General features: G+C 53.9%; 3 protein-coding genes across 3 annotated transcripts; 2 read left to right on the top strand and 1 right to left on the bottom strand.

The window, feature by feature from the left end:
- Positions 1-445: 445 nt before the first annotated feature.
- CLUP02_14808 (transcription factor RfeG) lies at positions 446-1973 on the top strand (the record flags this gene model as incomplete). The annotated part of the gene is made up of 3 exons (XM_049293734.1): positions 446-973; positions 1041-1122; positions 1186-1973. Coding segments are annotated over 3 exons (1398 nt in total), but the record flags the coding sequence as incomplete, so codon positions are not given.
- Positions 1974-6980: 5007 nt separating this feature from the next.
- Positions 6981-7527, bottom strand: CLUP02_14809 (uncharacterized protein; the record flags this gene model as incomplete). Its single annotated transcript, XM_049293735.1, has 5 exons — positions 6981-7043; positions 7121-7144; positions 7219-7321; positions 7419-7440; positions 7476-7527. The coding sequence occupies 5 exons, from the start codon at positions 7525-7527 to the stop codon at positions 6981-6983; spliced, it is 264 nt and encodes an 87-aa protein (XP_049150881.1).
- Positions 7528-7695: 168 nt separating this feature from the next.
- On the top strand, positions 7696-12522 carry CLUP02_14810 (importin-beta domain-containing protein; the record flags this gene model as incomplete). The annotated part of the gene is made up of 8 exons (XM_049293736.1): positions 7696-7719; positions 7785-7852; positions 8440-8821; positions 9171-9249; positions 9354-9820; positions 9885-10069; positions 10127-12297; positions 12350-12522. 8 exons carry the CDS (start codon positions 7696-7698, stop codon positions 12520-12522), a joined length of 3549 nt encoding a protein of 1182 aa, XP_049150882.1.
- Between the last annotated feature and the right edge of the window lie 267 nt (positions 12523-12789).

The following is a 12789-nucleotide window of genomic DNA, read 5'->3' on the forward strand; positions in this document are numbered from 1 at the left end:
TAGGAGGAGAGTAAGGCCTCCCATCCTACGTACCTCATCATCTCACGGGGGGTGGAAGAGCAAGATGGAAGGGCAGAGAGGGCAAGCGATTGAGGCAGAGGATGTGTGTGTGGGTGTCGTGTGAGTAAGGTACATAGTGTAGGTAGTCTACGGAGTATAGGCTTAGGTTATTCGAATTGCCTACATGAGGCGGCCTTACCTCACATTCAGGCTGCTGCTACCAACAACAGTGAAATAAGGCAAGGAAAGGTACAAGGGCAGTACTCCATACCAAGTACACCTCGCGCCTCAACGGCTCAGAACCGCAGTTAAAAAGTGAGGTCGAGGGGTATTGGTGACCAGTCATAGGCGGGCCTCACTGACCACACTGACCACACTGGTCACTGGACGCAGAGCCTAGTGGTTGACTGGTCCACGTCGGTGACTTCACTTACCGCTGCCCGCTAGGTCCCGGTTTTTCCTACCAGAAGCCCCCACCCCCAAGAGAAGAGCCAGACTCTGGCCTCTTCCTTTTCTGCGCCCACCACCCACTCCCTGCCCGCTTTTGCCTTCCCGTTCTTCCTCTTTTTCTTCCCGCCATCTCGACAATCCCATTTCTTACTCTCTTCCCCTCCTCTTTCTCTTTTTTCCTCTCCTGCTCTTTCTCTCTCACCTTCACGTTGCCTCGCCTCGCTCGACCCTCTCTCTCGACCGGTTACCCTTCTCCCTCCTCCTACTCAGACCACCCCCGCTTTCAACCGTCAATATGTCGAGATCCTCCCGTGGCCCCCCTCCGGCTTCGTCTGCCCCTCAGAGCGGCCGCTCCAACGAGTACTTCGTTCCGAGAGATGGAATTGATCGCGAGGTCATCACCGCCGATATTTGCCGCTACCTCGGCAACGACGCCCTCGTCCGCCCGGGTCACTACGAGAACCCCCAGACCGGACAAGTCTCACAGGGTTACTACATCACCGCCTACCGAAACCTAACAACAGTGAGTGGCTTTGCTCCACTGTCGTCGCCTTTCGCTCGACCAGTATACTGATACAACGCCTCCGTAGGCCATGATCGACGACTTGAAGGCCGATTCTGCGCGATGGGAGGCAGAGAGGCGGCAGCAGGCCGCCCGGAATAGTTCAGGAGGTACATTTGCCTCAAGAGACGCGACGGCTCTTTTGTCGAGACGTTCTAACTCCCCTACAGCAGGGTACCGCCAGTCGGAGACTCACTCCGCACGCCAACACTATGGTCCCACGGATTCCACTGGCTACCCGGACGTAGGACGTGATTCCTATGAAAGCACCCCTAGATATCCAGGATCTCAAGCCCCAGGTTACTCGGGGAACTCTGCCCAGGGCTACTCTGGATCTACCCCTTCCTATCAACAGCAGCCTTCTTCTTCTTACTCAAGTGGTGGGTATCCCTACTCTGGACAGCCAGACCCAAGAGCCGACCCCAGGTACGCTGGACAGAGCCAAATGGGACAAGGATACGGTGAACCCCCGTACATTGCTACGGCCGCGAACATGGCGGCGCAAAGAAACTACCCCGCCGACCCCTACGCAGGACAGCCCTCTCGGACTCCTACTTCGATGGCGCCTCCGCCAGGAGGGCCGGCTTACTCTTCCGGATCACAGGTTCCGGCAGGATATCCCACAGGTTACTACCCGCCTTCGACGTCAGCCTCGTACGGTTCCACGCCGGTGGCTTCTGATCCGATGTACGGACGCGGTGCGTATACAGCTCTGTACCCCAACCCAACTTCTTCGACCGAATCTAATTATGTAGCGTCCCCAGCAGGTGGTGTTGCTCACCCGTCTCTCTCTGGCCAAGGAGGATCACAGTATGATAAGCCCCCTGCACCCCGTGGTTCTGCTCCTCCATCGAGTTCCAAAGCTCAGACGACAAGTAGTGGATCATCGCACTCTCGCCGCAGCGAAAGGGATTCCGACAGGCATCACCAATCCGACCGCCATCGCCCCCCGCGTCGCTAATACGTTACCTTCACTGGAATTTACTGTAGCCACTCCGACTGCACAGGACGCCCGTCCTGTGAGTCGCTGTCATGAACTTGATCCTAATGATCTCGGGTCTTGGACCCGTTTCCCGGTGTCGGCTTCCTTATCATTTGTTTTCCCTGGATAGACCCTTTTCCTGGATTCGAGGTGTGGAAATCACCTCGTGAGTTGCAAGTATGCATCTCGCTCTCTCCGTTGTCTGGCTTTGCTGGCGTTTTGGCTCTGCGCGGCCTCGGAGTTTCCCTGGCTCTACATATCTTCCTCGACCGTTACGTCTCGAGTTCTACTACATCCTGCCCGGATCTCACCTGGACTTGACCTGGATTTCACCAAGAATGGATTGTGCCGCGCATACCCCTGGACGTTTTACGACTGCATATATGGATGGGCTTACGATTTTTGCTATTCGATCAACCTTTTCTTTTCCGCAAGTATGACTTGCTACTACGTGTTTATGGCCCGGAACCCAGGAACGGAAAAGGACGTACTTTCTTGAACCGAGTCGACTTTGACGACTTTTTACACGGACCACTTTGCTGTCTGGAGCCGTCCTGGCGGTGGATGTAATGTCATTTTACTCTCTCCTCCTGGTCTGGGTTTCATTCTTCCTGCTTGGACTTTTGGAGTTCGGGGTCATCATGGTGTTTCGTTATAGAATGGGTGGCGACGGCATCTGGACAGCAAGGTGAGTTAACGGATTGCCAATTTTTTTTGACCAACTTCGAAAGGATACTCTGCCAACTTCCCCCATGAGGATCTGAGACACTCATGATTGAGAACTCTCATTTACCTAACGTCACAGTCATTCAACCGGACTCCTTGCACCGCAAATTACTCTCCACTGGAAAAACAAAACTGGCCATTTGCAAACCCGGATCTGCTCTTAAGCACTCGCACCGCACCATGGACTTCATTCCATATTTTGGAGATTCCGGATCAAAGCTTCATGGACCAGCCTGTGGAAGTACCACCCATTGGACAGTGGCCGTGGACAAGAAAGGCCTTGACCCCCACAACCGAGACTCCCAAACCCTTTTGGATCTCGAGTTAGCTCACTGAGCTCAATCAAGAAATTACTGGGAGGAGATACATCTCCAATGTGGGTGAGTTATACATGGCCTGGCCTGCCAGCCATTTCGATACAATGGCCAAGACATTCCATCGATCATGAGTGGCCTTTGCCGGTCAAACACACCTTGGCACCTGACAACATCCGTTGCTTTTTGGATGCATGTTGCGATCATCAATGCAGCCTGCCATGGGACACGAGTCTGGCGGTTCATGGTACCCACTACCCACTGTGACCTGAAGATGAGGCATGGTTGAGGTTCACTAGCGCCAGGCTAGGCACATGGTACAAACGACTCAACCCTACCTTTCTGGTCTACTCTCCCTGAACTGCGGCTGCACAGTCTTGCGGAACACTTCCTGGATCACGTGGAGCCTTCCTGGCAGCTCTTCCGGAACAGCTCGTTAGTCACCGCTATTTCTATTCGTTCTGTGTTTCTATTCGCATCGTGGAACCATATCTATCCAAGCCGGGACATCGAACGTGGGAACTAACACGCTCGTCGCAGGCTTCACAGGGAACAAGCGCACAATGTTGTAGCCAGGATGGATAGTAGTGGCTCAATAGAGCGGACTTGATGTATTGCATATATCGGCGATTGTTTACGTTTGGACCCAGATTTTTTTTGGAAAGTTTTGGAGTTGTGGTAACATCTACCGGATTTATATTATGCGATTTTTGTTGTTGTATTTGGCGTTTGGGCATATGGTAACCAGCGGTTATCGGCTATTGAATGATGACTAAGTTTCTATAATGAATTGAACGTTTCTGGATTATATTAATGATCACTTATCCCAGCTTGGGCATTTCCTCGTCATTCGTCATCTTGAGGACGCGTCTTGATACTCGGCAGGTCGCATCTGGACAGTCTTGCCCAGCATCACCCTGGTCATGTGAAGTGTCACCCTGTCCACCTACCGTCCCTCGGGTACGGAAGGTTCATCGCCACTGCTGGCGAGTTGTGCACCGCTCGTGTCGACTGCGTGGTATGAAGCTTAAGTTTGTCAGGCAATCAACCCATCCTGTTGGGACAGATTTGATCTTTCACCATCGGGGAAAAAGGGATTGGGCGGGGGGGCAGGGCAGGGCAGTCAGGAACTATTCATATGCATTCTCAACTTCCTTCGTCTCTCGCCACCTAGCAACAAAAGACAACGAACAGTCCGAAAGGGAAAAAGTTTAATTTGGTGCTCAGCATCCTCTCTCCCCATGGTGTCGAACATGGCCTCACTCTGCCTTTCGTCCACCTAGCACCTACAAGATATTCGTATACTCCACGCCCCTGAGCCAAACCTCCGTCTCCAGAGAAGTGGCCAGCTACATGATATCAGATATCCGCCATATGTAGACAAAACAAGAGCAACAGCACCCTCATATGACATACAAATCTCTTCCCAAATGCCCACAGGAAACCCCAAAGTAACACACCCCGATGCTCATCCCAAGATCTCTCTTCGCAAGTCACCTACCACGCCAACTTCCATCTACTGACTCGAATCCCTCTACCTGGATTGCCCCCCCCCCCCCCCCCCCCCCCCCCCCCCCCCCCCCCCCCCCCCCCCCCCCCCCGCCCCCCCCCCCCCCCCCCCCCCCCCCCCCCCCCCTGCCCCCCCCCCCCCCCCCACGCCCCCCCCCCCCCCCCCCCTCCCTCCCCCCCCCCCCCCCCCCCCCCCATTCCCAATCCCAATTTCATCAACAGGGTCGGTCCTCCCATCCCCCAACACCACTTCCCCAGAGGTCTGAACTTGACCTGATTCATTGCCCTGCGAAGACTGATCGGATCACCAAGGTTGCTGTGTCTTTTTGCCACGGCCCTTATGAGCATGGGATGAAATGCCTCGCTGGGGTAGGGATGATGGCTTGGGCAGTTGAGTGCCTGGGATTTACAAGGGAGAGGAGAACATTCACATCCTCGAGATGGGTGAGGTTTGATCTTGACCTGGGAAGTCTTGACGATGTATGTCAAGAGAGGGAACATAGTGGTTTGCCGATGCTGTGGGTGCGGGTATGAATGAGGCAAGAAAACGTACAGATGGGTTTTTGAGACAACGGCGGACCAGAAGGAGGAAGGTTAGCGGGCTTAAACCTGCCATCCTGATATACGTCTCGAAATGGAGAGCCAGTTTCTCACTCACTGATGCTTCAAGTCTGGTCACATCAAGGCTCAGGTATGCGAAATAGAGTATCTGGCACCTGAGGTATTCGGCTCGTAATAGGAACATAAGGTAGGCGCAGAGATTGCTCTGGGGAAGTTGTTGGGCTTCCTGCTGCTGCTGAGGATAGTATGCTCTCGGATCTGGCATGATCGAGAAGGGGGGGACCATCGGTTATGACTTTCGAGGGTAACGATTGATGCTTAACGAAGATGGGATGGATGAAGAAGGATGCTCTGGCATCGTACGTAGGAGTCTTGGTGTTGGAAGTTTGAAAGCTGCTGCGATGAACCTTGTTATTGGAGGCTTGAAGGAAAGGGGTTCAATGGGGATTTCCTTCGAATTTGTGACCTTACAAATCGACACCAGATCTTGCGGGCAACAGCTTAGGAACTCAGCGACATGGGGAACTGTCGCTCCGTGAATGACTTATTATTGTCTTGCCCAAGGTCTAGAGCAGTATAAGAGTACCAGAGACCAGAACAGGGGTGAACAAAAGGGCTTGTATCCCAGATACAAGGCTTTATTAACGAAAAAGCCGAGTAGTTGTCAGGCCATCAGAATGGAGAGTATTATTGCTGAAGTGCATGAGGGATGTAATAGACCTTTGATGTTGAGAGTTCATAGAGACAGACTAGCACCCCCAGACTCCGGCGTTTTTGCGGGGCGTATGCCAAAAAAGACGGGATCGTGACCTTTATTTCTAACTGCTACAACTTAGACGCGGTTGACGCGGATAAACCACACGACATTCTCCATTAGTTCTCGTACGCGCAGTGTGTAGGGGCAACGAGACAAAGGCCTTGAAAAAAATCAAATTGAGTAGATAGGGGCTCTCTGAATACGGAAGTGACTCGAGCGATCATGAGAAAACGGGCAAGGTGAAGTGTCCCGTAGGTTTTTTCGATATGTGGAGCTTTGCCCGGCGATTGCGCTCCGGCGAAGTGGGAACTCGGTCCACACCGAGGACGGGGTGACCAAGCCAGTCCGTACGGGGATCGAAATGGAGGGGTCAAGAACGGCCCCTGAAAATTTTCTCTGTTAATCGGGTTTGAAAATTTGCAGATAAATGCTCATCATACATCATGTTTTGAGGAAGTTTGTAGCGGAAACTTGGAAATACGATATAGTAGGAGCGCTCTATACTATCCGCGATCTTAACGGTAAAGGTACCTTTAGTAGAAACTTGAAGTCGGGTTGGCAGGAACGATGAGGTGGATGGGATGGAGGGGGAGGGGGAAGGGATGAAGAGGGGTCTGGAAGGCGACGACCTACCCTTTGGGTTGACAGGCACGACAGGCACGGTGGGACGGGCGGTGAAGGAGAAAAAACAGAAGGTGCAGGGGGGTAACTCTGGGAGTAGTGGGGACCCCGATAATGGCCGGGGCCGAGATAAGCCAATCAAAACGTGGTGTTGACGCCTCGGGCTGCCCTGATGCCATACCGCTTTCAGGGCGGGTGGAGGCGGTGGACGGCGCACTTTTGCGTTTGCTTGCATTTTGGCCTTTGCTGCCTTTTCTGCCGACAGAAAAAAAAACATTGTTCGCCCGTCTGCTCCGTAAGGCAGCTTAGGTAATGGGGTAGTTTGAGGGGCATAATATACGGAATGCACTCCTAGACTGCTACTTCCATTTCTCTGCTCTCGTGGGGACCACATAGTAAGATGTTTTACCTCTACTTGGCAGATCCAGTTGCAACAATCAAGAAGGAAGCAAACATTCTGCAGATGGGACTCCAAGGTATGAATCCTTACACAATCAATTAAAGCCCAGCACGAATAAGGTGGGTGGGAAGGAGGGAAGTGCAATGTAGCATCAACCAATTCTATGGATTTCGTGTTAGCAGCCAGTCCCCTGTTTGCTTGGACTTGTAAAGGACGATATTCCCACACAGACACACACCTTTTCCTGCCGCTCCCTATCTCCCTGAGACGCGGTTGCATCCCATGGATCTTACTCGAAAGCGGAAGTGGACAGCCAAAACAAGCAACAGCACGTACGCAGTATCGTGACACGGCGTTTCTTCGTCTTGGGATGATGGGCCATACTCTCACCCACCCAAGCGTCTCTCGTCGTGATAAGAGCATGAGCAGATGCCATTTTCTTCAATTGTCGGTTCATGTGTAGACGGTAGCGTTGTAACACAATGCGAAGTGCCCCTCTGCGTCAACTATAGAGAAAGGAGTAGCGCATTGCGCACTCAGAGGCCTGAGGTTGGAATCCTGAATCCGTCGCAACCATTAGAATAGAGGTTTACGGTCCACCGCAATCCAGCCTAGCCGGGACTGTCTGTCACTGCCGTCTGACATCCGCCATCAACAAGGCGAAAGAAAATAAAGGGTCAGTATTGCTTTTTTGGGACGTAGCCCAGAAAGATGGACAGCATCAGGCAGGAAACCTGGCAATGTCAAACAAAACTCTTCACGTCTCGCTCTCACTCTTCTTTTCTCGTAAACAGGCATCAACATAACTTCCTCATGACAAAGTTGGAGACACTTTCCGTATGCAGTACAGGAGGCATTGTCCATTGTTGTGATCTTTCAGAGCTGGAGAAACTCGCCGGCAGCCAATCATCTCGACCGTTTACATCGCCGTGGACTTGTACCTTCGAAGCCGCGCCGTCTCATCAGACACGTACATCAGACACACACACGCACACGCACACAGACATTTCTTCCTTCCCAAGACAGAAGACAGGCAGACGAACAGACAGAAAGCCAAAAAAAAAAAAAGTCAGAGACAGACAACCAGCTGCAAGCTCACCCGAGTCCTCTTCCCCTGCCCGTCTTACGTTAGTTCAATAAGGTAGCCCGCCGCTGCCCAGAACTTAGGAGCCATCCGACGCCTTGTGCACCAAAAACAACCCGCTACACGTCAGGCCTGAACAGGTAAGCTCAGTCAATGCCTTAGCAGTACCTGATGGAACCTGCTTGGAAGCACCCAGCAGTACCTCGCCATGCCCCGGAATCCCGTTGCGACACGAGGTACCCAGCCTAGCCTACCCGGTGTACCTCTTGACTTTGGTTCCTGTCCCCTTCCTTTTCCCTTTTCCTACTAGACCCTTCACTTAACCCCCCCCCCCCTCCCTACCACACACATCTCAGCCAACTTTCCTTACCGTCCTTTCAGTCATTCAGCACTCACCTCAGACCGTCGACCCTTGCGTTTTTGACTTCCCCGTGGTTTCTCCTTGACCTGACTTGGCCTTTATTCGCACGCAGCAACAGCAAGGCCAGCCCAGCCCAGCCCAGCGAGCGCACACGCAGTCTACCTACGCAGCCTGGTACATACCTTGACGCAGCGACGCCCACACCCGCACACACGCACGCACACATCCACTCCCAGTACCTTACGCCCACACACGCCGTACCGCCGTCGCCGTGGCATGCCCCGCCATTTCGAGGCAACACAGTCGACCCGCCCAAAATTTTGTCTTCACCACCCGCACCGCTTTCCTTCCTCTCAATTCCTATCCCGCCTTCGCCTCGACATCACCCCGTCAATTCACCCAAGATGGACACCACGGCGATTCGAGGCCTGCTCGCGGCCAGTTTGGACCCCGATGCCGACACGAGACGGCGGGCTGAGATTCAGCTGAAGCAGGTATGAACACGAGAACTTCTCTCTTTTTGCCTTTCCCACCCGTCCTCCTTTCCCGCTCTCGCTTCCTGCTGGCCCCTTCTCGTGTCCTGAGAGATCCCGCCCCCTCCCCCACGAATGGCCCCTCTACGACTGCGCCAGGGACGATCCGCACTACATCGCACCGCACGCACATATACAGACGTATACAACATGGACGAGATGCATACCTACCGCCAACACGTCTTCGCACCCTCACGGGCCTGCTGCCCGCTCCAGCTGCCCGGCATCGGGTCCGGTCCCACGGGGCATAGTCGCGGACTCACCCTTGATGTTGGATTTGCCGGCTGACATATTTTCTCCTGCCACTTAGATCGAAGAGCACCCGGGGTTTATGGACGTTCTCCTCGAGGTCCTTCAGAACGAGCAAGACAACAGTGTGCGACTATCAAGTACGTGGACGGCTCCTTCCGAACCTCGTTGCCCCCCTACTCTGCCTTGCTCTCGTATGGCTTCACCTAGCCAAGCACACATACTAAACGGTTCCTCCTCTTAGCCGTTATCTATATCAAGAACCGCGTAAATCGCGGATGGGAAAAGTCGGACCACAACCCGAATGACACACAAATCGCCGAAGATGAGAAGGCGCGCTTCCGCGACCGTCTGTTGCCCATCATGGCCGCCTCTCAGGGGCTGGTCCGGCAACAGTTGATCCCCGTCCTCCAGCGTATTCTGCATTTCGATTTCCCCGAGAAGTGGCCCAACTTCATGGACTACACTATGCAGCTCCTGAACACGAACGATGCCGCCTCCGTTTTGGCTGGTCTTCAATGTCTTCTCGCCATCTGCCGCGCCTACCGATTCAAGTCTTCGGACGGCGATAACAGAGTCCATTTCGACAAGATTATCGAGGCCAGCTTCCCCAGACTCTTGGCCATCTGCAACGAGCTCATCGCGCAAGAGAGCGATGAAGCTGGCGAGATGCTTCACTTGGCCCTCAAGGCTTACAAGCACGCAACCTGGGTATTTACAAAATCCTCCTCTTGTTGTGCCTGGCTTTGTAACGTTTTGGCTGACACCGTCCTAGCTCGAACTCTCTGCTTTCCTTCGCGCCCAGCAAACCAACTTTGGCTGGTGCACCGTTTTCCTCCAGACCGTTTCAAAGGCTATTCCTGCCAGCGCCATGGCCGACGATTCATACGAGCGTGAAAAACACCACTGGTGGAAGGCTAAGAAGTGGGCGTACTTCAACTTGAACAGACTGTTCATCAGGTAAACATCGGCCTACAGTCCTTTTAGCATTTCGAGGGCTGGCTAACGCTGCAATAGACACGGCAACCCCCAATCCGTCACCAACACGAAGGACGAGGACGCTGTTCGTTTTGCCAAGGAGTTCTCCGCCACGATTGCGCCCGAGATTCTTAAGCACTACTTGGCCGAGATCGAGAAATGGGTTGCAAAGACGGCCTGGCTCAGCAGACCCTGCCTGTCATACACTTTGGTTTTCCTCGACGAGTCGGTACGCCCCAAGGAGATGTGGAACCACCTGAAGCCTCACCTGCAGAACCTGGTGATGCACTTTGTGTTCCCCGTCCTTTGCCTGTCCGAGGAGGATATCGAGAAGTTCGAGGACGAGCCCGATGAATATCTTCACAGAAAGCTCAATTTCTACGAAGAGGCCTCGGCCCCCGATGTTGCGGCTACCAACTTCCTCGTCGGCCTAACGAAGAACCGAAGAAAGCAGACCTTTGAGATCCTCAAGTTTGTCAACGCCGTGGTCAACGAGTACGAGCAGGCGCCGGAGGACAAGAAGAACCACATCGCCAAGGAGGGTGCCCTGAGAATGATTGGCACGTTGGCGCCGGTCATCCTGGGCAAGAAGAGCCCCATCGCCGACCAAGTCGAGTACTTCCTCGTCCGCTACGTTTTCCCCGAATTCACGAGCCAGCAGGGATACCTGCGCGCGCGGGCTTGCGACACGATCGAGAAGTTCGAGCAGCTCAACTTCCAGGACCAGAACAACCTCCTTACTATATACCGCCACATCCTCGACTGTATGGCAGACGTCGCGCTGCCCGTGCGTGTCACTGCCGCGCTTGCCCTGCAGCCTCTCATCAGACACGACATCATTCGTACCAGCATGCAGCAGAGCATCCCTACCATCATGCAGCAGCTGCTTAAGCTCGCCAACGAGGCCGATATCGATGCCCTTGCCAACGTCATGGAGGATTTCGTTGAGGTCTTTGCCACTGAGCTGACACCTTTTGCCGTTGCCCTGAGCGAGCAGCTGAGAGATACCTACCTCCGCATCGTCCGTGAGGTTCTGGACAAGAACAAGGACAATGGTGAGGATGAGTTTGGCGACTACCTTGACGAGAAGAGCATCACTGCCCTCGGCGTTCTTCAGACCATCGGCACTCTCATTCTCACCCTCGAGAGCACTCCCGATGTTCTGCTCCACATCGAGGCCGTCCTCATGCCTGTCATCCAAGTTACTCTTGAGAACAAGCTGTACGACCTGTACAACGAAGTCTTTGAGATCATTGACAGCTGCACATTTGCTGCCAAGGGCATCTCCCCCACCATGTGGCAGGCCTTCGAGCTCATCCACGCCACTTTCAAGGCTGGCGCCGAGCTTTACCTGGAGGATATGCTGCCCGCCCTGGACAACTTTGTCCAGTACGGAGCTGGCCAGCTGGTGCAGAAGCCCGAGTACATTGAGGCTCTCTTCTCCATGATTTCCGATATGTTCAACGATAACAAGGTTGGAGGCGTCGACAGAATCTGTGCTTGCAAGTTGGCTGAGGCTATGATGCTGAACCTTCGCGGCAACATCGACAACTACGTTTTGCGTTTCATCGAGTTCGCCATGACTGTCCTCACTGCTCAGGATGTCAAGGTCAAGGCTTACAAGATCCACCTCATGGAGCTGGTCATCAACTCCATTCACTACAACCCTATCCTCACTCTCCACATCCTCGAGACCAAGGGCTGGACCAACCGATTCTTCAGCTTGTGGTTCGGCAGCATGTCCAACTTCACCCGGGTACACGACAAGAAGCTGTGCATCGTCGCGATTGCGGCTCTGCTCAGCCTCAAGGCGGACCAGGTCCCTCAGAGCATTGCCGTTGGATGGCCTCGCTTGCTGCAGGGCGTCACCGAGCTGTTCAAGACGCTGCCTGCCGCTATGAAGAACCGCGAGGAGGCACTCCGTGACGACTACCACCTCGACGCCGGCACCTATGACTATGGCGAAGAGGATGAGTGGGCTGAGGACGAGGCTAACTGGAACGTCGAGGACGAGCCTGAGGAGGAGGAGACCAATGAAGGTCGCGATGAGAGCACCGCGTACCTTGAGTTCTTGAACGAGGAGGCTCAAAAGTTCAGCCGTGGCGTTGATGATATTGAGTCTGAGGACGACCTTGGAGAAGACAGCGTTTTGCTCGAGTCTCCCCTGGACAAGGTGGACCCCTACCAACTTTTCAGTGCGACTTTGATGAGTAAGTTCCAGGCTATGCCGTCTTGTATGAACAAATGCTAACCCCCGAGCAGAGATGGAGGAGGAGCAACCTCAATTCTACCAGTCCCTTGCGTCACATCTCACCGCCGAGGACCAAGCCGCCCTGCAGGGCGTCATGCAAAAGGCAACCGAGAATGCCCAGGCTGCCCAACTGGCTCTTGCTCAGCAACAAGGTGCCGCCCCTGTCAACGGTGGTGCTAGCTAAGAGCCCTACCGGAGATTTCATCGATGACCGAGCCGGGCCCCTCATCCCGCTGTGAGGATCGTGTCAAGAGTATAGTGACCTCTGACCGCCCCAGCTCAGAGCTTATGAGGGAGACGCGAGATGATCCGAAGAGCCACTGCCGCAACGCAAAGTCGGTGGATAAGGCTCGAAGCTGCCAACTGTCGATGTGGACGGGCGGCTGCAGGAAAGACTGATGAGGCAAAGATTTACGATTACCCCATTCCTAAAAGATTACAAGAGGTCCAA

The sequence above is a fragment of the Colletotrichum lupini genome, chromosome 8, assembly GCF_023278565.1.
Source record: "Colletotrichum lupini chromosome 8, complete sequence".
In the NCBI taxonomy this organism is placed as follows: Eukaryota; Fungi; Ascomycota; class Sordariomycetes; order Glomerellales; family Glomerellaceae; genus Colletotrichum; species Colletotrichum lupini.